Source organism: Chrysemys picta, chromosome 19 (genome assembly GCF_011386835.1).
Source record: "Chrysemys picta bellii isolate R12L10 chromosome 19, ASM1138683v2, whole genome shotgun sequence".
In the NCBI taxonomy this organism is placed as follows: Eukaryota; Metazoa; Chordata; order Testudines; family Emydidae; genus Chrysemys; species Chrysemys picta.
The window spans coordinates 6,412,377-6,438,041 of NC_088809.1; the positions used below are offsets into that span (position 1 = coordinate 6,412,377).

General features: G+C 41.1%; 1 protein-coding gene across 2 annotated transcripts in view; it reads right to left on the bottom strand.

The window, feature by feature from the left end:
* The window catches only part of PPM1D (protein phosphatase, Mg2+/Mn2+ dependent 1D), a 39,120-nt gene that overhangs the window by 2,585 nt on the left and 10,870 nt on the right, over positions 1–25,665 (bottom strand). Inside the window, exons 2-6 of one of the 2 annotated variants that reach the window (XM_065573044.1) lie at positions 24,570–24,798; positions 21,794–21,918; positions 6,125–6,315; positions 5,333–5,575; positions 349–3,374 (exon numbers count right to left, since the gene is read on the bottom strand). In XM_065573044.1, the coding sequence (XP_065429116.1) occupies positions 3,249–3,374; positions 5,333–5,575; positions 6,125–6,315; positions 21,794–21,918; positions 24,570–24,798 (914 nt within the window). In that variant the 3' untranslated portion in view covers positions 349–3,248. Of the gene's footprint in view, positions 1–348; positions 3,375–5,332; positions 5,576–6,124; positions 6,316–21,793; positions 21,919–24,569; positions 24,799–25,665 lie in introns of those variants that run through there. The other variant, XM_005298805.5, reaches the window with a different exon arrangement.

The window sequence follows — 25,665 nt, forward strand, 5'->3', positions numbered from 1 at the left end:
ATTCCTGGTTATTCAATGAGAGACCTTCAAAGCATTTTTTCAAGGCCACATCATTTTATGTATTACCGATGTAAGGACAATAACCCAATGACTATCTTATTCCAGAAACTGTATTATACTGCAAACTAAATGCACCTGCGGTTACTGCACTTGAAACTGAACGCACTGAAATAATACAAGAGATCTCAAAATCTAAGTATTTTTTAAATCAGACCTTGAGCAACCATAGTCCAATTTGAAGTCAAAGGGGCCTGTAGTTGCTCAACACATCTGAAAAATTAGACTCTAAGCTTTAAAAAACAAAACAAAAACAAAACAAAAAAACCACACACTTCAAAAGACAGGCTGGAATATCAAAGGGATTTTTTTTTCCAGTGAGAAACCTGGACATTACTGAAAGATTATTTTGATCTTTGGTGACCCAATATAAACCAAATTTAGATAGTTATTGCACAAAAACCAAACAAACAAAAAGATAAATTCAAACTTGAGATGCTGTCAATAGAGTTGATGACAGATATTTATGGACAGTACTTTAGAAGTTATTCTTTCACTCAGTTCTAGTGACAACCCAAAATCCCATGTCGTTTACACATTCGGAGGTGCTTTGTGAACTGTTGCCTAACAGGCTCAATTATACTCTTGAGACTGGCTCTTTGTTAGACTTTTAATCTGGCATGTCTTGCTATGCAAGATCCTCACGCTATGGCTCTCATCACCAATAGCCTTGCTCGATATGGATAGCTGCAGCAACACAATGATTTGGGGCACTAAAATGGAAAAAGTTAGGAGAGGGAGTACAAGGAAATTTGGGGTGGAGTGGGGTAATGAGAAGGAAAAAAAAAAAAAAGAACGGAGGATGTGGACCAGTCAAAATTCATTCCTTGGCAATCAGCTGCTGACAGCAATAGGAAATCATTGATAGTTTTTTTTTTCTTTTTTAAACCTTAGGAATCTCTCAAGGATGAATCAGTAACAATTGGCACCAAAAAGATCTGACTCAGAAACAAGGGGATACTCTTATTTATTAATTAATTCAGGAATTTGGCTTTGGCCTCCATTTTATTTCAGAGAGAACAATTTCAGGTTTCCCAAGTATGGTTAAGACTCAAGGTTACAAATGCATCTTTAGTTCTTTGAAGATAACAGACAGCGTTTGTTCTTATCAATACTCTCCACTCTTACGCTTTGTCTGCACTATGCGCCTTTTTAGCGACATGGCTGTGCCGCTACAGCCAAGCCGCTAAAAGGCAAGCAGCATAGCAGGTGTTTGTTGGCGAGAGAAAGCTCTCCCACCAACAAAAAACTTCCACACCCAATGAGCGGCGGTAGCTTTGTCCTGCCAACAAAGCACTGTTCACACGTGCTTTTTGTTGCAAAACTTTTGTCTTTCGAGAGAGTGGTGGTGTTTTTTTAACACCTCTGAACGACAAAAGGTTTGTCGTTCGGTTGCCAGCGTAGACAAAGCCTTAAAGGCCAAGCCATTTCCCCCCAAGACATAATCCCCAAGAGTAAAATGTAAATAAAAGGAGTCATCATCAGTAACCTCTTGCCATTGGCTGACATCTAACACCCATGGCATGCACAGTTTTGATGATGGATCTCAGGCTGGGAAAAAGGCAACTGCAATCCATGAAAGCATTAACTATCTGGCTAATTCAGATCAGGTACTTCCCTCTGGTTTTAGGTATTGTGATACTGATCGACCTTCTGGTATGGTTATTAACAGGAGCAAAGACGGATGTTTTTCAGATGGGAGATAAATACTTGTAGTCTCTCTCCATACATGAAAATGCCAGATTCTTTACAAAAAGGAACTCTTACTTAGAAGGGACAGAAATAAGCTCTACAGGAGTAAACAGACCTGAATTCCTAGTGTGACGTCTCACTTCCTCATGTGGGATAAGTGAATTTCAAGACAATAATATGACCACCACTAGACACCTCTTTCACAAATGGATATTCACATCTAGGATCCTCCCCTCCCCAGGTTCACTCTTGTACCATGATTTCTTACAAATAAGCTGCATCCCAGGAAGAATTTGGCCTGCCCTACTTTTACATTACCATGTAGGAGCAAGGCTCCAATTTTTAAACCCCCTAAATTATGTAATCTGTGGCTGTCTCCCTAATATTTCCCCACATACATTTCTCAGAAGAAAAGTTATTTGGAAATAATTTTGTGGCTATTGTGAAAGTGCAACGTTTACTCTGATGGGAGGAATTAGTAAATACAGGCAAAAGTCAAACATTACTGGAGTTATGTATACTTCTGCAACACACTGGTTAAAAGCGACTGGACACAGATCTGAAAAAATACGTCTTAGAAAAAAGGGATTTGTCCACTTCTTGGCATGCCAAAATATTGGTTGTGAATCTATACAAATGACTTCCATTTAAGACTGAATATTTGAGATTTAAAATTTTGAAGGACATAGTAAAAACCAATCCGTTTCTCATGGTCTCATAATACAAGAACAACTCAGTCACTTTAAGTGAAGAGCAGGTAAATGTATATACCAAATAAAATACTTTGTATACTGGTAGAATTCACTGTCAGAGTCAAATAATGGATTTTTTAAAAGGCCAGAGTATGATCACCACAGGGAACAGGAAGCAATTCTCTTCCCTGCTCCTCATGTACAGCATTATACAACTGGTTGGATTATGTATGGTTTGGGCAGCAGGGGTTGCCTGCTTCTGGAAGATCAGGTATTAGTCATTGCAGACGGCACAAGTCCAACTTTTACGGTTTGAACCAGTAGGGAAAATTCTGTTCCTCATAAGCTATTTTAATCCTCCCTCCAAAACTGAATTGGTTTCTTTTTAAAAGGCTGCTGTTTATCACTGAAGCAAGGCACAATGCAGGCTTCATTTACCCACGCTCCGGTTCCCGTGCCAGTTAATTTTAGGTTTAAAGTAATTTGAATTTCATAGAAAGAAAATGAGTCAGAGGTGCCCCCTGTGCTTGAATTTTACCCAGAGATTTATTTAGAAGCAATTTGCTATTTAAATGGAAAACCTGGTTGGCCAACCATTACATTAACCCGAGTGTGGAAATCTGCTCTTCTCACCATTACTGTGCCTCACTGAAATGAAAAGCTCCTCCCCTGCCCATTGCAAAAAAGCTACTTATTAGTCAAACCAGAATAATGACCTGAACACACAGGGAAGCTCCTTTTTGGGCTTTCACAAAAATACAAACAAAGGGACACAGATGCAGAGTCATTCCATTTATTCTAGTCTGTCTAGAGATGTTTGTTTTTCCTTAAATGTTTCAATATTATTCTGATAGGACAGCTGCCCTGTTTTCTCTGTCTCTTTTTCCACTTCCTGCTTCCACTTTTTCCTTTCCTTCCACTTCTATACGGATTCTGTGAGAATAGATGGTATTTGTTACTAAAACAGCAACCTATACGAACGCTAAAAATTTTACTTGTGGTAGCTGTGTATTCATTTCAGTTTTAAAAGAAATCAAGTGGGATAGGAATGAATTATCCTACATAAAATAAATATTTTTAAAATTAGAAAATAAAATTGTAGAGCAGGACAAGAGGGGGAAAAAGTGTACTAAAAATGGAACCATCAGATTTAATGGTAACCATTCTACGCCTGTGGCCAACCATCAGGGCCCTGCTAAGAAAAAGAGGCCGTAAAGGCCTTGTAGAAATGGGGAAATTGACCAGAATGGCTACAGAATAATAAGCTATTCTGCTATAGCTCCTTGTGTGGACACACTGTTGTGGAATAAAAGTGAATTTTATTCCAGAATAGTTACTAATTATTAATTAAAGTCACTTTTATTCCAGAACAGTGTGTTCTGGCCACATGGGGAGCTATTCTGGAATAGCTATAGCAATATAGCTTATTCTGCTGTACCCATTCCAGTTATTTTCCCTATCGAGACAATCCCTAAAACACAATAAAAAGTTACCTTCATCTCAGTGCTAAACATCACTTTGAACTGTTAAAAGTAACAGTTTAGCACTTACCTTCCAGATGAAAGACTCATACATATCAAGGCAAATGTTCTAACATGTGCTGCATACTCCAAAACAGCAAGAGGACTTTTAGGAGGGGATTTGCAGTCCCTTAAAAACAGCCTAGCAGCTCCAGCAGAGAGCAGAAGGGCAGTTTGAAAATGACCATGAAAGGAATGACACTCCTCTTCTGAAGTTTTGACCTAGAGCTTCCATTGCTTTTTGGTATTGGTCTGACTATTGGAGCACAGATTTCTACACCACACAGAATGTACTGAATTTATTTACATTTATTTACGGAGGGCCGGGGGGATATTTTAGAGTACTTATTTTAAATGCTAGTTCTGGGACATTTTCAAATCAACATGACCCAAAGTTTACTTGACAAGGGCTGGAAATAATTCAAAAGCTGTACACAAAAAAACACTGACTGAAAAACAGGAATAATTACAGTTCAGATAATCTCTCGCCACAGAAGACTTTGGGATTGCTACTCTTTTTCAGTGGATTTTGGGTTCCTCCCATGCATTCTCCTGCTGCTACTGAATGGAAAAAACCCCACTTGCTGTTTTATTAGCTGTCTGTCTCTATATCAACCAAATGTTAAGTACTCTCATCCTAATCTTTGATTTTCAATTTTACTTTGCCTAAAGGATGGCTATTCAAAGACATTAGAGAACATCAAAGCACCACAGCTATTCAAGTTTGCGGAAACTGGCAATTATTGAAACAAACATCCACTCACAATTATACCCTAGTCTAACAACAAAATGGTAAAGATCTTCCAAAAACCTCCCTTCTATGTTAATGGACAAGGTTCTAATTCAAAGTAAGATCCCTGTAAAATAAGGCTCTCTCTTTTAATGAAGAAAATTTAAGTTGACAGATGCAGATAAGCTCTCCCAACCTGAAAATAAAAGTGCTTTTAAAACAACTAATCATTTCTCTGTTTATGTAGGATGGGGAAATTCAACTACTCATCAGGAAGAATGCTGTACACATAATTTAAATACTGACCTTTTTTAAACTAAATACACCAACCACCATTCTATCATTATAGACTGCAGTTGTTAGCATTCGACTGGTAATTAAAAAAGTGTCAAGATTTTAAGATTATGCAGAGACTTTGAATGTCCCCAAGTCCAGAGCTCGGACTTTACATTCTTGACTTATTTTCCCAGGACTAAACAACTGAAGAACGTATGGTAAAAGGAGAAGTGTATGATCTTTCTAAGTCACATAAGAAGGCTGCCTCTCTTAGCGAGAAGCAGGAGGTAGATGGAGGAATTAGCTATACATTTTGTGCGTTTCATTCTTAAAATTGGAATGGTTTGGAATTCTAAATAATTTACCTTGATAGGAGGGGTACAGCAGCGGGAGGGTGTCATCATGCACATATCAGGACTGCTGTAGCAGGGGCCCTCTGCCAAGTTGAGATACAATTCCTCTTCATTTTCCCAGTTGCTCCGATTGTCCAGCACCGGCGAGATGCAGATTACAATGGCACTAGTATTATCTGCACGAAGCATGCGCTGCCTCCACCGGGCTAGTGCTCTGTTCACCAGCATTTTGGCACAAGACTGTCTGTGTTCTCCCTTAATGTTTAAAGCAAAAACAGAGAACACCCATCACCATTTTCTGTGATCATAAAGTGAAGAAATTATATGGCACAGGTTGCAATTCTCTACCTCTACATCATGGTGCTAAAGCATCAGAATTCAGACAAACCTGCATCTAGCAAACAGACAAACAGAACGGAAGTCAAAAACTGTTTGAATAAATTACTGTGCAAACACCAGTTACAGTGAAACTTTGTTCATGATGACATCACATGGAGGAAACTCATTTTACTAATTTTTTTGAAAAGGTAACTGAAGTTGTATTTGGACCTACTTATTGTGACTTGTCCATGACTTTTACTAAAAATACCTGTGACTAAAACATATGCTATCCCAGTAAGTTTACCATCACTGTAATAGCTCCATGTATGTTGTAGCAGTATAATTAAGTAATAACACTCAATGATGCCACAATTGCATATGCTTTTAAGGAATATGTTACTGCAATAGAGTAACACAGCAAAAAAGTGAGTTAACAGCTACCATGTTACCTTAAAGTAGTTGACAACATTAACATGCCCTCACCATAAAATACTGTTTCTCCTCATGATCTTGGCACATAGAAATAGCATCTTGAGGTGGGATCATGTTCCACAGTCCATCGCTGCCTAGGATAATGTATTTGTGCTTCTGGGGATCAAGCGTATATACACTAGTGTCTGGTTCAGGAGACACAACAAATTCACCACTGTAGAAATCGTAGCTCCACAGATCACCTGGGGAGGAGGAAAACAAGGAAAATGTTTAAAAAAAAGTCAGTCAAGGGTCATCACTGTCCCCTTATTACAGCAGTCTTCAACACCAACCTTCAGTGAAATGCTTGTAAAGTCTATCAATGCAACTCCCTTAGTGAGACACTCTACTTACGAGTTTTTGTTGTTGGTTTTTTAATTGCTCGTTTCTGGTAGTCCACTCTTTCAATAATGTGTTTTGATTGATTGATTTTTTTACTTCATTTTAAAAACATGTTTATAAGAGGTTCTCTACTTCCTGTTGACGTTTGTTAGGGTCTTTTCAGGAAGGGAAAAACTGACTCAATACATAGGAAACAATGAAACTGACTATACTCTAATACGGCAAATATGCTAAGTAAAACTGTTGCAAGAGAGAAAAGTGGATTTTCCCCATTCATTTCTTTCAGTTATAGTGATTTTAGAGGTTACTTGTAAAACCAGTAAAATTTTCAGACAAAAATGTGGTTTTCCAAATTGATCCCTTTAAATCAAGGAGCGCCATTATACTGTTATGCCTACATCTTCTTGCCTTCGCCTTTCAGGCCTGACAGCACGGTTTCTACAAGGCTAACCCCTACATTTCTTCTCTTGGACATTACCTGCCCTATATGTAGCATCCTATAATTGTAGAAACAGAATGAAAAGTAATTTTCTCATAAAAAGTATCCTCCACTTGATTCTAGTAAATAACTCCTTAGAAAGGCAACTGAAGGTTTGAAATTAACAGAGAATCCAATATAATATTTACTACCATTTTCCAGACCCTGGCAGGTCTCTTCCTGTATGCAACACGTAGCTTTAAAGTAGAAATTCATTCAATATCAGAGGGAAAAAGCATTTAGAATCTAAAGAACTCCATTTTAAAAGCAGGTTTTTCAGCTTGAGACTTCAAAAAGTAACTGTTTGTGTCCTTTTAACAGTTCTTTCTGACTCCGACATCTTCTTTCCCCACTCCAACGTGCCCCTTTAAAATAATAAAAATAAGCTTTGTCTCCCTGCTTCCTGGAGTAGGAACTTTTCCTTTCGCTCAGCTCGGCACTATCAACCAGTACAAAAGGTTTTTCAGAAACAGAACAAGGGATACTTCAAATCAATTACTCCACTTCACTATGGCAAACACCGATGGGCCATCCTCCTTAAAGAGCCAATTCACCTTCACAGCAGCAGCAGCAAACATACACATGCTTCTACTAAATGCTAATTAAAAGCCTTGCCTACTTGAATAGAGGCACTCTCTCCATCAGCAGACTAGCAGAACAAAGCTCACTGGCCGGCAACAAGATGAAAATAAATACTGTCGCAGTCAAGCTGAGCTCCAGTGCACCAATTATTGTGCATGTATGTAATTGCCACTAAAAGTCTCCATAGAGCACGAGCTTTTGTTCAAATCTTGACTGCCATTGCCACAACAGATAAGATCTTAACTCCTCATTTATTTTATCATCTTTTTATAGCTATTTTAGAATCTGTTCCTGCCTCCTATTAAAGTCTTGCCATGGAAGTCAATGGCGGCATGAGACTGAAACATGGGAACAGTTGTTTTGCTTGATTGTTTCAACTGATCCTTGACAGATCACTATTGTTTTTGTCAGTATTGCTTCTTTACCTCTTCTAACCAAACAAGCATAGTTTGGAACAATTTTGTACAGTGATTACCCCCTACAGTGGCCTTGCATCCATGTATTTAAGTTTACACAAATAAACTTTGGACATATTATTTCACAGATTTAAACAAAAGCTATCCAATGTTCATATACTGTCTATAGAGAAGGTAGCACTTCCATAACATCTAGACCAACTTTGAATGACCATCTATATCGAAGAGGCAAGAGTACAACTGAAAATGGAAAGGAGTGGGGGGGATTATTATTTTTTAACATACACATTCCAGTCAAAAAGATCATCCTATCCATAGCTAGACAGCAATTTACATTTCTACATTAAAAAAGTTGTTGCAGAAATTCAGCTATCTGGTTCCCAACTCCGAGTCAGTTACTTTGGATTCCCAGCAATGAGATGATGCCCTCTGCCCTCTTTCCTTCCCTTTTACCCACCCTGGGTCAGGACAGTCATCTACCAGACAGAGGATGACTACCCACGCAGTGGTTAAAGATATATTGGATAATGCAATCCAATCAAGGTGTGTTTGGGTTTGGCCAAAGAATGCTCATCATACCCACTTACAATCACATTTCTAGTTGCACCTGTGAATTAATGGCAGTAAACTTGTTTTCAAAGTAAGAGACACAAAATACAAAGCCAGGTGTGTAGCAGATTTAACTCTACATACATAAACAAGGTGCATAATATTTACAGTGATTCAGACAGCTTAAATTTGTTACAGAGCTACTTTTCCTCCCTTTTACAATATATTAACTATATAGGCCAAAGGCAAAGAATGGAGAAGTAAGGTGGGCACACACAGCAAGCTTGCTGGAAGTGTAAAAAAAAAAAACTGCAAAGATTTCTAGGTGGTTTTGAAGAAGTATTCCTCCATCTCCATCTCTGGAGATATTTAAGAGTAGGTTAGATAAAGGTCTATCAGGGATGGTCTAGACAGTATTTGGTCCTGCCATGCGGGCAGGGGACTGGACTCGATGACCTCTCGAGGTCCCTTCCAGTCCTAGAATCTATGAATAGGACTTGTACCCTATAGGTGTTATAAATAAGGCTATGTTTTAGTCACGGGTATTTTTAGTGAAAGTCATGGACAGGTCACGGGCAGTAAACAAAAATTCAAATTTACTATATACCCCTAACTAAAACTTGGGCCGGGGAGCCACGGCTGCTGGGTGGAGGTGACCCGGGATTCCCGCCAGTGGCTGGGGGGGGGGGGGGGGGGGGGGAGCAGCAGCACACGGCCCGGGACCCCTGCTAGTGCTGGGGGGGGGGGGGGGGGGGGGCAGAGGGCTGGGGGGGCTAGCAGGCTCCCTACCCAGCTCCAACCGGCATGTCCCTGAAGTTCCTAGAGGGAGGAGCAGCCAGGGGGGCTCCACGTGCTGCTCCCACCACAAGCACTGGTTCCGCAGCTCCCACTGGCTGGGAGCTGCAGCCAATGGGAGCTGCAGGGGTGATGTTTGCGGGCACAGGCAGCACACGGAGCCCCCTGACCCGTCTGCCTAGGAGCTGCAAGGACATGCCGGTTGGAGCTGGGGAGCTCCCCACCCCCAGGCAAGCACCCCCCGCACCTCAACACCCTGCCCAGGCCCTGAGCCCTCTCCCACACCCAAACTGCTGCTGCTGGCCCAGGGGCAGCTCGTCTCAGGCAGCCCCTAAGCCAGCTGCACCGGCTGCTGAAGTCACGGAATCCGTGACCTCCGCAGCCTTAGCTATAAGCAACCGATCTTGCCACCGGTAAGGGATCTGAAGACCTGATAGCTGCTAAATACTGAACTCCCTCTGTGAATCAACAAGAGCACATGGTCTTCACAGGGTACAACTGCACAGTGCCGTTGTCCTGAAGCTCATTTTTATATGTGTGGCATGTAACACAGCAGCATGTTGGAGCCTTGCTTCTTAAACAGGAGTCTCCCTTTCTACATTCACAAGCAAGTTTCTGGACAGCATGTCATAAGAGCATGAGACGGAGGGAGGGGACAGTGCAAGCAGTGTGGTCTAAAAACTAGAGTAGTGGACTGGGTGTCAAGACTTGTGGGTTCCATTTTCCAATCTATCTGGGACTTATTCTGTGACCTTGGAAATGTCACTTACCCCAGCCTTACAGATGGGAAAACTGAGGGGATATTTCTCTACTTCCAAGATGTTATCATTAAATGTTTATAAAGCACATTGAGCTCACCATACAGAAGGGGACCTGCTTTTTTTTTTAAACTGTGTCAATAATACACCTTCACAATGTACATGTGCATTTCCTGCCAGTATTTCTGTAGGTGCTATTTTACTTACATTCAAGAAGAGGGGCATCTTTAGAAGTGATGCTGAAGAATTACCAGGAAGCAACAATCTAAGAATTTCTTTGCTCTGAGTGGTTTGTGTTTCAGCTTCGGTTATTTAATTATATAAGCGAGGTTCAGTGGTTGCATTGTGTACTTACCAATGGGTAATGTGGATTTTTTTTATTTCATTGTGCATGTGCAAAGAGCATATCACATTCATTACCTTCAGCACTGCGGGGGAATAATTTTAAGACAAACTTTCTTTTTCTTACAGCTGAGGGCAAAAGCAAAAAAGAAGGATTAATACTAATGGAGAGGAGAAGGAGCAGCAGCAGGAGGAGGGGCCCTCACTTTAATGACTTGGTTGGCCAATGAAAATGAGTGTGCATATCTGCCCATTCTAACGGATAGAGAAGCTTTTCAGTTTTCCATAGTTTAATATGCATGTTTCATTTTGATTATTAGAAACCTGTAAGTGGGGGAAAGGCTGGGACTTAAGGTGAAGAAAACATTAGTACAGGTTAACAGAACTCTAGAGCAGCGGTTCTCAAACTGTGGGTCAGGGCTGGCGTTAAGACTTGCTGGGGCCCGGGGCTGAAACAGAAGCCCGAGTCCCACCCCCTGGGGCTGAAGCCCAAAAGCTTCAGCCTTGGGTGATGGTGCTCAATTTACAGGCCCCCGATCTGGGGCTGAAGCCCTTGGTCTTTGGCTTTCCCCCACCCCTTGGGCAGTGGAGCTCGGACGGGCTCAGGCATCAGTCCCCCCCGTGTGGGGTCATGTAGTAATTTTTGTTGTCAGAAGGGGGTCATGGTGCAATGAAGTTTGAGAACCCCTGCGCTAGAGAATCTAAAGCAAAAAACTTGCTCAAGGTAGTCTTTTCTCACAAAAACTTCCTTTTAACAGCTGTAGCACTTATATGATTGCCAAAGCATAATCTATAGTTACATAAAATGCTTCAGTTCAATACAAGAGAATAACTGTATACATTAATTTGATTTTCTCTTCCCTTTTCAGGCACACAGATTTCTATGTTGGAGCTTTGTCTCTTATCAGTTCTCTTTTTCATAAACGCTAATTTCTTTATTCCTTGTTCCCTTTGAGGATCTAATTTCCCCATTATGTACAAACAGAATGGGCATTATGCTCACCATATATCATATAAGATACTCTTTGATATAGAGAAGATGTGGTATACTTAAAGTTAAAATGGACAGTCCTAAGTTACACACCCCGATACTACATCAATCATCTTAGTTTCAGTGCACATGAGTGCTTGCATGTCACACGCATATGCCCAACTCCACCTGCTGCCCTTTCTGAAAAACAGCAGAGTAATGATAAACAATAAATGATCCTGCTTTCAAAACAACGGATGTGGTCTCCTGAGCATCACACCACCACGGTGTCTTGGGTCAGGAGCTAAATGACTCCCAAGAATGGAATAAGCAGACAGCACAGAAGCACTACATCAAGACCCATAATCCAGAAGACAAGACAGTACACAGGGTTCATCCCTCCTAGACAACTCATTTTGGATCCAATCATGTGGTGGTGCCGAGCCCTCTCCACTTCTTTTGGCTTCAGTGGGAGCTAAAGGTGCTTGGCATCCTATAAGCCTCACTGTGAAGGGCTGAAAGTTTTTAATTCAGAGGGCTACGTTCAAGTTGAAATTGAAGCTGGAGGAGGGAATTTGGCACTGTCAGTTGGAATGAAGCAAGCCCCATTGCTGCAATTATTATGTGTATTACAGCAGCACCTAGAGGCCCAACTGACAGCAATCCATTGTGCTAAGCATTGTATAAACACAAAGTACGAAGAACTCACAATATAAAGTGACACGACAAAAGAAGTAAGACTACTGTCGTTCCCAATTAATAGACAGGGAACTGAGACGTAAAGAAATTAAGGGACTTGCCAAGGAGACACAGGAAGCCTGTGAGAGCACACCAGGAACTGAACTCAAATCACCTCAGTCCCAGTCCAGTTCCTTAATCATAATAAGCCCATCCTTCCTAGCTACTACAGAAAACTCGCCATACCATCAGTCTTTCCTATAGCAAGACTGGATACCTCTAGCTAAAACAGAAGTTGTGTGCAGAAATCATTTGGTGAAATTCTATGGGCCATGTTATGCAGGATGATTCTAGCGGTCCTCTTCTGGCCTTTAAATCTGTGCATCTGTCGCTAACCAAAAGCTATGAGGTACTATTCACTTGCTTGTCTAGATAAATCAAGAAAAGAAAAATGAATCTAGTAGTAGCAACAGCAGATGGAAAGTTGGTCTAGAAAATAGTATTTCCAAAACTCATTGAACTGGAGTGGATAGACTGCTCTCCAAGTCGTGTTTTGCTAAGCATGTATATTTTGCCAAAAGGAATTCTTTATCACAGATGGTCTGAAGCCATTTTCCCTAACATTACTCCTCTGAAGGTGGCCATTCAAATTCACCATGGGCGTACAGTTGAAATGCAATACTATTAAATGCAGCCTAGCTGTGAAGCCTTCAAGCTGAAAACCTTCATAGAATAAGCAAGAACTGCATACAAAATTACAAGCAAGCGGAGCAGCATTACCCTGCCACGAGTAACTCTCACTTAACGGATAGGCCAAATGGAGCTTTGGATAGGACTAGCTGAGAAAGGAGAAAAACCATCTGCATTTTGGTCCTCTGGCCTGGGGAAAACCCCATAAAAGTATATTCCTGCCCCAGCTACACTTTCCTTAGACTAGGGAGAAGCAAGCAGTCCTCACAAATGGTGTGGAAGGCAGTCAGCTGCATTCATATGAAGTCTAAGTTGGGTGGGGGAGAGGAACGAGTCCCAGGATAGAAAAATGGCTGTTTTGGCTTCTTTTGTATGGACTGACTACCTAATGAATATCATTTGGACCCGGACACCATACCGCACAGCAACAATTTTAAAAATATTCACATATTTATGCAGCACTTTTTTGCAATCCAGCCCCGTTTTAATCATGACAGCAAACAAAAATCAAGCTGAGCAGCACATCAATATTATTAATGGAGTATATTGGGGGAATCTATCATCCACCTCCTTCCCCACCCTCAAAAGAGTCCATCCACCAGCTTGTTCGCTAGTCAGGCAGGCAAACGAATCTTGTTCTCCTGACCCATCTTCAGCACAGCAGATAGAGCCATACAGTTCACCTCAGAACACCTTGCGCCCGGGGCCAGATAGAGACCAGGCATATCACTGGGGTGAGGCAGTACGTTTTGTTTTTTTAAATGGTGTAGCACAGGAGTGTTCAACCTACAGCCCGCGGACCGAACACGGCCCACCAGAATATTTCATTAGGCCCATGGCCTGCTTCAATACGATATACTAACAGCCGATTCATTCGAATTTTGTCGGCATGTTTACAGCATTTTAGTTTACACAAGTGTGTAAAGAAACAATAAGGGACATAGGTTGTTTCTATCTAAATACATACCAAAGAAGCGGAACTTAAAATATAAAAGTCAATACAGGTGACTTTAAATCTCATTAGAATATGCAGAATCTGTCTGGCCCACAGAAGATTGTGTTTAGGTTTATGGGGCCCTCCTGGGTAATAAGGTTGGGCACCACTGGTGTAGCGTATGACAGAGTGTAAACCAACGCTTTTTAGAGTTGCTGCACAGGCAGAACACGGATGTCAACTGTGTATTTTCCACTGGCCAGCTGGAGATTGCAGCATCTACCATGGTGGTGGTGGTGAAGTGGCATAAAACTAGGGAAAACAGCAAGCCTTATGTAGCGAAATCTATGCTTCAATATTAGAAAAAAGGACGGGCGATTAGATAAAATCATGCAGAGGTAAAATGCACAATTCTCCCTAATTAATGAGTGCTTTACAAACATTAATTCAGTAGCTCAGTAAAGCAGGCAGGTACCTCCTTTTATAGATCGGGAAATTGAGGAAGCAAGGCAATATGACTTGCCTACAGCCATGCTAACAGCAGAGCCAGTATCAGAAAATCAGGAGTTGCAGGCTCCCAGACTCCATTCACAAGACCACACTCCATCTTTGTTCTTAATTAAAATCATGTGATGCCACATGTTACACGATTTGTTAAAAATCCTGTCATTCTACAGTCTTATGACCAGGGATTTTTTGTATTTGGGGGAAAAGTGACCACTCCTTCTACATCTCCCAGCAGATCAAATCATCTGACACTGGAATAAACTTTCTAGAGTAAGTTTCCAGGGCAGAAGCGGTATGCATGTCTACACAACTATATATATATAGAGAGAGAGAGACCTATCTCATAGAACTAGAAGGGACCTTGAAAGGTCATTGAGTCCAGTCCCCTGCCTTCACTAGCAGGACCAAGTACTGTCCCTGACAGGTTTTTTTGTTGTTGTTTTTTTTGCCCCAGATCCCTAGGTGGCCCCCTCAAGGATTGAACCCACAACCCTGGGTTTAGCAGGCCAATGCTCAAACCACTGAGCTATCCCTCCCCCCAACAAGCATAGTGCTGGTGCTTAGACTACATGAACATGAAAAGATTTCAGACACACTTCACAAAAGACATTCATCTCTACTGAGTAAACGTTTAGCCCTAAAATACCAACTCTTTTTGTGCACTGTGTGCTGTCTGGGCCTAATTCAGTTCATTTTTTAAAGTATTAAGCAGTGTATTTCCCCCTTACCTGGTTATTGTTCTATTTTTGGATCACATTTTAGAATCTGCTTGCATCCCAACTGTAGTCAGGAAAGTAGTTTTTGAAAAAAAAAAAAAAAAACCTGGTAGTTTATAATGTACTCAGACTTCAATCCAGTCCAGTCCCCTATCTCTCTCAAAGCAAAAATTTGCTACAAAAGAATTGCTCAAATCAAACCTTTTCCTTACATTTCTGTAACATGTTTTTGTATTAAATAAACAACTTTTAATTTTGAGGGGGGGAGTCTACTTTAACAAGTCACAATGAAAAGAAAAAGACAACCTCAATTTCATTTATCCCACAGTAACTTTTTAATTAAACTTATATCTCATAGATTTTTGGCCTATCAACGCAAGCAAAGGAGCTCAGAATTTCTTCTTCCCACTCCGAATGAGGCAGCATTGCTAGGAATTAAATCTCTACAAGGGTTTGTACAGTAACCATATAGCTCATTCAGGCTCATTTGCAAATGGAAAAAGGACTTTTCACTAAAACTAGTGGCTTAATATTTCTTAACTATTTCTTCTATAGCCACAAGGGGGCATCTTTACTGCAGTCGCAAGGGGAAAAAATCATACAAGTGCGGCGTAATGTATTTTTACAAGATGGAAATAACCTGATCTATTAAACTTATTCCAGGAAAAAGGAAGGGCAAAGCTACCGGGAGTATGCAGGTAAGTTACATAGATGCCAATAAGGCATAAACCCTTTTATTACACCTGCAGAACAAACAAGACATAGGAGTGTACTTAGCTGGATGCAGGAAGCATCTAAGACTGAAAGGGATCTGAAACAAGGAGGGGAGGGGAGAGAGAGAGAGAATAGAGAACCCAAGAATTATTGGGTCAACCCAAAAAAAAAAAAATATGAAAGGAGGTTACAAACTATGATGTGGAAATGGGAGAGAGGAAAGAAAGAAGTGAATATGGAAGGCTGCCTTGTGACTTTTGGTCTGGAATCACATCCCTCAGTGAGCACTAAGAAGGCATTTCAGATCCCAAAGGGACAGCCACTTCTCTGTAGTATTTTGGCCAGCTGCGTGAATAGAGAAAAATAAGAACACAAGGGGGAACAAAGTGGCCAAAAAATGGAGATGATTCCATCTTTAAAAATAACAATTATTGTTTTTAGTACAACTTCAAGGAAGAGAAAGAGTCATGCACAGGGAACTCCAGAGACAGCTAGAAGGAAAAAAATTCTCTTTCAAGGTAAATGGATCCACATGTGCTCCAACATGAATCCTATAACTCAAACAAGACAGCACAGACTTGTCACCCGATAGGAGCTGAAATGTATATTCTGCACTTTATTCAGACCTCTATGCTATTTTCTTCAACAGAAAACTTTTGGGGAGGATTCCACAGACTGATGAAGGACATCTCTAGGGCAAATTCCTTTTGACAAAATTTTAGCTGAAAATAATATAAAAATATTTCAGATTTATTTTACGTTCACAGCAACGCTACCTTGTTGTTTTAAAATGTCCTGAGTTAAATGAAAGTCAGAGTCAACAGTGGAAGTAGCCCAAAAAGCTAGGGTTGTTTAGTGTTACCTTCAACATAGAAGGTTTTATTTTTTCTTCACTTTTTTCCTTCAACTTAAAGATGTGCAAGCTTAAAAGAGAAGACTGTTCTTGAGAGAGAAGAAGTGCTAATTTCTGCTAACAATACATCTTCAAATAATTTGGATGTCTTTACTCTGAATCCATAATTTAGGATGATTATAGAGAGTTAAACAGAGATGCAGTAGGAATCTTTATCTCCTGATGCATAAGCATGTACATTCAAATGGGTAATGTATTCAGGTTTCACCTCAGATGAGCAATCCTCACACTATTAATTAGGTATTAAGATTCTTTTTAAAAAAGTCTTATAAAGGGACAGTAGGCAGTACTCTCAGCTACCATCAAATAATTGTTTTCACCACTCAGTCTCTTATCAATAGAATCTGGACAATGCTTTGCAATCTCTAATGTTAGTATGTATCTACATCTTAAACTGTAATTTAATAGGACACAGCATAAAGAATAATCCTAAGTATGAACCGATACACGTGACCTAAAAAGCATACGTGTGAAAATTATGCCCACTCTGCACTGTAACTGATTTTTCTTTTTTAACAGTTCAATGAACATGAAAACTAAATCTTTATACAAGGACCTAATTAGATAATCTGAAGTCAACTAGACCTGCCACCCTAGCATTTCCCGGCATGCACATGAAAAAAAAATGTACAAGACAATTCTGGCATTCAATGGGCTGCTCTGACATGCCGCTCCTATGTAAGTAACTCTGTAAGAGCCAGCATTCTGGTAGATATTATGCGTTTAGTGTCCCAGTATATGGTGCATCTATTTTAGGTGTCAGCAGGAATCCTAATGTACTTATTAAAATTAGAATCAGGCCTATATTATGCAGCCACCCCAAAAAAAAAACCTGGCTTTCCTAGCGCACACATACAAAAATTATAAACATGCATACAGACACAAGAAATCACAAGGGTATACTTAAAGTGGCCATGTCAAGTAAAGAGTTTAACTATGGAGTGCCTAAGTATAGGTTTCACTGTTTATGAAGAATTAAGAGAACTATTCAACTATGATGAACCAAGGCCTCTCACACTATGTAATCTCACTGACAGTTGCTGATTTTGGCTCTGGACCAGTCCTCCTGGGGACAAAAAAAAAAAAAAAAAAAAAAAAAAACGAAAATCCTACAGAAAATAAGAACTGGGTTCAGATCTGAGCCACTGCCCCACCAAGAAACTGCCCACGTGATTTGCAAGGCTCTCTCAAGACCCACTCCTGCTACGATGCCCACAAGGTACTAGCCAACTAATCTTGGCCAGGTTGTGGAACAGCAGGAAATAACTTATAAATACCAGCTAAAGAAATATTCATAAGGATCCAGTTGTGTGCATAGCCGGCCTATACAACTCTGTGATTTTATGATTGCTTTAATCTCTTCTCCTACTGTTGTTATACTCAGCCATTGCTTCCTTTTTCAAATGACCATTTAAGCTATTCAGAGCCGAGACAACATCCTTGCTAGGTCTGTACACCACAACGTATTATAACAGGGCCCATATAGAGATTGGGGCCTTTGGATGCTACCAAAAAACAAAGATAAAAACAGACCAGACATTTACTTCAGAATTATTTCTTCAACATCGAAGCTAACTACTTCTTCCGATTGAACCAAGTACATGGGAGCAAGAGATGCACCCCCGTGCTACCTACCAGGTACCTGGCCACTCACCCATAGAGCATTGAAAGACAGCCATATTTGATCACAGAAGTCTCTGCAGAAGCTAACGGGTTAATGTAACTTTGATAAGGAATGTAATTGAAGTGCTACCCATCTGGCAATCTTTCTAAAAGTGAGGGAGAGGGAGAGGCAGGGAAATCTATTTTACCACATGCTTTCTGGAGAATGGCTGTTCTGGAAAGGCTAGTCTGCTCTTTGAGATTTCTCCCCAAAATGCTGTCTGTGAGCATGTTCAGTGGAGTCTTTGCAACACTATTCCCGAAATGGGAGTGGCTTGTAATAGGAGTGGCCTGTAAATCTACAGTGGGGAAGTGGTGAGTGTGGATCATTTGACACAAACATGTTCTGCAGAGCAAGTGCTTAGAAGACCCAACTCCCATCTGAGCCACATGGGTGGTGCCACATTTTGAGGCCTCCCTAAAAATCTGAGGTGTTAACAGCTTGAGGGGGTTATACAGTGTCCATAAATAGCCATAAATAGCCATTACAAACCAAACTGGGCACATTCTACAGTAAGGTGGGCTTTTTTCAGAAGAGTTAAGTACAAATATTTATGTTTAAATTACAATACAATCGTTTGCACCTCTATAGCATGTCATTAGAAGATCTAAGGGCACCTTATATACATTTACATAGCAACAGCAGCACACTAGGCACTTTACAGAAAAGTAACTAATTAAAAACTTACACATCCGATAGAGGGGTTGATAGGATATAAATAGATTACTTCATACATTACTTAATTACAGTCACCACTGAAGTGGAAAGCAGATGCTGTTTAAGAATATACAGCACCACTGTTTAGTTCAGGGCAGAAGGATAGTGTGCCCAAGTAGAAGAGCAACGGGAATTTGGGGAGAATTAATTTCACCAGGATGGCTCATATACTGTGCCAATCTCAAGTTTGCTGTCCAAATATTTGTTTTTCTATGGCATTGGCTATATTTAAAATGTTCACTGCATTCCTTACAGCGATGACCAGGTTTAGAGAAGGAAAATCAATAGATCATCAAAATTAAGATGTCCCCATTTCCATATCAGAATAAAAAGAGATTAAGGAACAGACCTGAGCTGCAGAAAGTTGGGAAATCACATTAATACACTGTGAAGTGTCAGAAGAGCAAAAGCTAGGAACACCACAAGATATAATTACCTTGTCTGTGTTCAGAAATTTGCAGTCTGTGAGCAGATGAACTTCTGTACCAGTGCCTGCTAGAGGCAGATGGGAATGCCTATTTAGCAGACTGACGTTCCCCTGGCAAAAAAATTTGGCCTAGACAATCATTTAGCTACCTGTACAGCTGGTATCTATATTTTATGTTACTGGCATCCTGCAAAAAATTAGTGTAATGCCCAAATCTGGGCACAGCGGAGCCATTCGTTGTACTGGTAACTAGTGAAATTGACTACAGTGCTGGTAACAGAAAAGTATGTCAGGGTTAACCTGGTTATTAGCGTCAGAGCAAACTGAATTACTTGGAGAGACTCCAGTGCATGAAGTGTTGGTGCCAACCAGAGCAGCAATGCTGGGAGCCAGCCAAGTGGTCGAACAGAGCTTAGTAGCATGAATACCAATGATTTTAGTTGTGGTCGGCCTTGTGTAAGCAGCTTTTGAGGCCAGCATGCCCCTCACAGAGTCAAATCCGGTTTCCAAACTGAGCATCTGTGCACCATCTGAGTCCTAGGGAAAGGAACACAGCTGCGTTCCTTTTCCCAAGAGGTTGGCCATACCTCATGCACGGAGAGGATGTGAAGAGTTTACACCAAAACATTGTCATTCAAGCCAGTGTAAACTTGGCATCTTAAGGTCATCTAGGAACATCTTTTTAAAGATCCAAGCATGCTTGACTTCAAATGCAAGAACTGCTGCCACAGGACAAATCTTCTCATTTTCTCCTCTCTTGAACCCAGACTCTCCAGCAACCCTTTCCATCCAGATGAGACTTGTAAAGGCCACAATAGGAGCCTAACAGATGGATCATGCGCTGAATACCCATCTGCACATAGAAACCAGCCAAAACTCTTTTGTCTGACTTGCTGAGAGGAATCAGACCCAAACACCACTGAATCTTCTGGAAAATTCACATAACTGGTTCAAAACCACAAAAAGGAAGAAGGAAAGGAGAGAATGAACCTTTAACCAAATTAAAAACTCTTCTACCTTTTACACAGTCTCCAGAGCAATACATGCTTACCTGTAGGAAAGAGGAGCAAGTGCATGTTTTGCCTAGTAACTGGAGTGCAAGACTGAAAGTTATGATTCCTGGGTTTGTTCCACAGCTCTATGTCTCCTAACCTTGAGCAAGTCACTTAACCTCTCTGGCTCTGTTTCACCACCTACGAAACAAGGATAATGTCTCCCACGGGGTTTTGAAACATAATGAACACTTGCAAGGTGTTACACAGAGACTACTAATATAATTTAAAGAAGAGTCGTGTTACTTTTTGCCATGTCAAGCCATGTTCTTTACCTGATCCCTCACCTTGCTTTCTCCACACCCCAAGTTTGCCACGATACCTACACTTGCTATGTGTCTGTTATTGTCACACAAAAGAGTAATATCACTTGCTCTTAGCATTCGACAGTTTCAGGTGAAGCACAAACAGCACTGGCTTGTAAGCCAGTGGCAATATTACTAAGCAATTACTAAGTGAGACAGCAAACTTAGTGCTGCCAGACTGCCTCACATGACAGCCTCTACTGGCTGGCTGAGGAACAATGATGCAGTCATAAGAGTGCTGACTAACTATCCCAAGATGAGTGAAGTCATGGTATTGTATTTATAAGTAAAATACAAGAATTAGAAATCACCTTTCCTAAAAGCTGTACCCAACAGGTCGTCTTCAGACGTGAACAGAGCATTCCCAACTAAGAGCACAGAGGGGAAAGGAAGAGACAGAGTTGTACAAAGCTAGATTCAGCATTTAAATCCAGGGGAAGGAAGTGACAAGAAAAGACTCTTCAGCATGTAGGGACATCAAATGGTTTTTGCCAACTGCTGCCAAACTACAGAGCATTTCCTCCAAGAGTTCTTACACAATACATGGCAGACCCAAAACACATGGCCAACCTGCCTTCTGAACAGGATTCTGCCCAACATGCTTCCCCTACTAACCCCTTTATGGGATCACCAAAGGCAAAAATATGTATGTAAAAATATATGGCTAAGTCTTGGCAGTAATTCTTCTGTTATTTCCTGGGAACTTTAGATGGAAAATAGTAGGCAACATCACAAAGGGAAGAATCAAGTCTTTCATATTTTACTGCAATAATGCTGGATATCACCTCATCAAGCATTCTGGAGTGGTTTCCATTTATTTCAACAGAGAAGACTCAGCATGCCCTCCAGCTCACAGATACATATCACCTCTAAGGGGGGGGGAGGAGGGGGAAACTTGTGTTGAAGTGAAGAAGCCAGCTTCGCAAGACTAACAGGGACACACGTCCTGTATATCACAGGGGAGAGCTTTCACTCACCCATTAAGCCAAATTTGGGAAATTCTCTATTCACACTGCTCTGATGCTCTATATGCAGGGACATCTTCCCTTCTATAAAAAGATACTGCTGCTTGTTTTGTGGCTTCAACATTTAGGGATCTTACTTCTCCGGTGCTAGGCCTGGACACCACTTACCAAGTGCTCGTGCCACGGCCAGGAATGGAATCTGGTCAATGACTGTACTCCTCCGCACTGGGCCATTGTGAGTCAGCCGAGGTCTCTTCCAGACAACCCGATTCACACCAGACTTATTGATCACACTAGAGGTATTAGAAACAAAGGGGTGGAGATTAAAAAAAACAATTAGTCACAACCCAGCTGACTTTGTATGGTTTAAGTTACAGAAACAGTTACCCCTACTGTGTATGGAATTAATGCTATGACCTCGGTTAAGGCCTGCAGTGTACACGCATCCTTCAGAACACAGTAAGATTGTGATAATTTGAGGTTTTTAGCCCAGCTTTGGCAGACGAGGCAAAGGGGACAGAAAAAGAGATGAAAAGCTATGGGGATTTTTGGCCTCCTGCTGATCACCTGAACGCCACTAAATGTCTCCCTCACATCAGAGGAGACGACAAACTGAAAGTTTGTTCCCCTGAGATGCTGGGCTGTATAACATCAATGTCAAATTCCAAAGGGGTACTGTTATTTAGGGTTCTCTCTTTCGTTTACTACTATCCGCCATGACTCTGATAGTCAGCAGCAGGAGTGAGTGGTTTAAAAAAAAAAATTTTTTTTTGAAAAGAGCCACCTTAAACAGTCTTAATGTAGAGGTTTTCTTGCTAGAGTAGCAACAGGAGGCAGAAATAACAGAACAGTCATCTGCTCTCAAGCCCGAATGAAAGAAACAGCTCTACATTTAAATTTTAACACCTGCTCTCAGATGTGGAGCAGTGAAATTAGTTCGCTCACATACAGTTATTGGGGACATGAAGGAGAAGCTATGCGGAATAAGAGGCTTATTGTGGTGGGAGGCGATGAGCCATATACCCAGAAGAGGTAGTGGAAAAAGGCACTGGTGCAGCTTGGTAATGAGCTCACTCTCCAAGAAGCTATGGACCAGGCACCAAAGCTAGCTTCACTTATGGACTAGCCATAGGCAATCAGACACTGAAAAGCTACGGAGCAGCCTCCAAACTCCTTGTACGACATTTATTCCAGGTGCAACTCCAAGGACTTTGAAGCCCTTACATCAGTGATGAATTGAGCCCCATTATTGCGTGGCATGGTGTGATATGCATAAGAGGAAGGATCACAAAGACTATATCCTCAGATTCACCATGCCCATTTGGAACCCTAGGGCCAAATCATGTTAATGTTATTTCTGCCTGGAAGAAGATCCCATCCCACACTGACATTTAAACAGATTTTTAGCGGGGAAGCTTTCTTAATTTGACTAGCAGATCCAATTCTCCTCTTCTCCCATCACCTTTTCCCCTCTCTCTCACGGGAAGTGAAGATGTCCTGCTAGCACAATCCCACTATACTCCTGCCCAGTGGCACGTCTCACAGTTCTGGGAGTAGCTGGGCAGTCTCTGCCAGTTTCGTCACCAACTCTGGGAAAAGCTGAAGGACCACCAACAAGACGACAATATCAATCCCCACCACTCCTGTAAAAAAGGAAATTCTGGGAAATGCCCACTTGCAACTAGGAACTTCAAAATATATTCCGTGTCCTTCAGCCAGTGACAGAAAAGCACATTTGGAAACCTGTAACAGCTACAGGCACTAACCTAGTGAAACAGCAAGTTATCATTTCAGAAACCTCTTATCCCAAATGCAGCTAGCTGATCTGCTTCCACCTGCTAAAGACACAAATATCTGAAGGTTAATGAGCTGACAGGGTTCTTGTGTGAACGATGTCAACAGGAAAACCTTCAGTGATCTCTGCGTTCTGAACTGCTAAAAGAAGGGAACGGTGCCCATCCATCTGGTGCAGTACTGTTGAACAAAAGACCATAGGGCTCCTGTGAAGCTGTGCCAGATTCGAGCCCTGAGGTTTGTTTCACAGCACTGGTGCCATCTGACAAGGCTTCCTGCTTGCTCCCCTACCTCTCAGTTATAGGGAACATGCATGAACTGCAATTCGACTCCTTCTGGGATGTTTTAACATCAGTCAGTTCATGGAAAAGAAACCTAAACTCAGCTTTGGCAAGTAGAGGAGGTAGCAATGTTCAAATACTATGACTTAATGTTCAGATTTACAGTGTTTAAATATACATCTATGTTCTGTTATTCATTTGTGATCTGAGTTTTCTTTAAAGAAAAGTCTTGCAAGGCCTGTTCTACAGCTGGCATTGTTACCCCTAGGGCAATGTAAAATGCATCAGAAATTTTACTTTTATAGAGCAGATAGATGGTATCTTCCATATCTAATTAGGATCTATTGCCAGTACAGGGTACTGTATTCCAATAGAGGCCTTACCAACTGCAAAATGACACCACGTTGCTACCAAAACCTTAATATTTTCTTCATTTGATAGAAAAAGCGCTCTACGGCTCCTAGTTAATATTTACATGGAAAAACAAATTTCTCTTTCAAATACTCTTAAGTCAAGGAGAACAAGGTCAGTCAGCAACCACCCTTCCCTTCCCCTCCCACTTTTTTCAGAATCCCAAATATACTTCTTACTTTGGAGATTTTCTTTGGGCTTCCATTCGGAAATCAAAAATCACCCCGTCCCATAAACCTCCAGCAAAATGGCATTAGTACCAAACAGTAAAATGAACACAACTACTTCCCCACAGCTAACCCGCTGGACAGTCAGAGCCCAAATGGCAGAAACACAGAAAAAAAGGTTCAAACCGGTTCACTGAGCTGCGAATGCTTAAGTAGACTTGAACCCATTCGATCAGCAGGAAAAGGCCGGTGACATGAACAACTGAAATGAGAAACAAAACACAGAGTTACCTGCCCCCAAGCCCTTCGATTCTCTCCTTTTCTTTCGGAAGTTCAGGCTTATGGTCCTGTGTCACCTCCACAGCCCTAACGAAGTCGTCTTTGGGGTCATCCTGGACTCCCAGCACCACTCCTGAATCTCCGACATGCGCCACATACATCTTTGACCCACGGATAATTACCACACTGGCGGTAGTTCCTGATGTGCTTGGGAGGCCAGTCATGGTCTTCGGCCACTCTGCTGCAATGAGAAATAAAAGCTACATTTTTATTTTCTGAAACTTGTCATTAACCCCCCCCTTAGGAGATTATTTAAAAAGCCCCAAGATATGACAACTACCTGAAGAAAAATATTTTGTAATGATGTCAAGAATGGATTAATAAGTAATATTCAGGCCAAATCATGCCAGTGTCAGTCAAACTAGAAACTGAGTGGCTGAATAGGTGTTTCTTCTTCATCTGTTTCAAGCCTAACCACAAGCCACAGTGAAAATGGCCTTCATAGTCTCCATCGGTCTACGTTAAATAAAACCCACAGATTTTAGCACAGTTGTTAATTTCTATTCATGAAGAAACAAAAACCAAGGAAGCAGAGGCACAGAAGATCAAGAGTAAGGGGTGTGTCAGAGAGGTCTGACTAAATTACAATGAGGTGCGTGTATGACCACATTATGACTGGTTCAAACCAATACCCTCAGGTTCTTCCTTTCTATGAGCATAAAATTAATTTAACTTCAGATTAAAAAATAAAAAATAATCCATACTGAGGTCAGAATACTGAGGTGGGATTTTGAAAGGCATCTCCCAGTGTTTAGTTGTCTGACTGCTACTGGAGGAAATAAGCACACAAAATAAGAGATATGGTGTTAGGTGAGAATATCTCCCAAGATTCAGTGAAGCCTAATGTTCACCTCCCTATTAAAAGTTGTAGGAGTGTCAGATAAATCAGGTCACTTAGTTGTTTGGACATTACAAACCCTTACAGGGAACAGAATGACTGCCTTTATATCTATGTGTACTTTGGTTTTAAATATATTCTGAACAGTAGTTCAAAATAAATTGTCTATTTGCATCACCCAGGGGAAATTATTCACATGTCCACAATGAG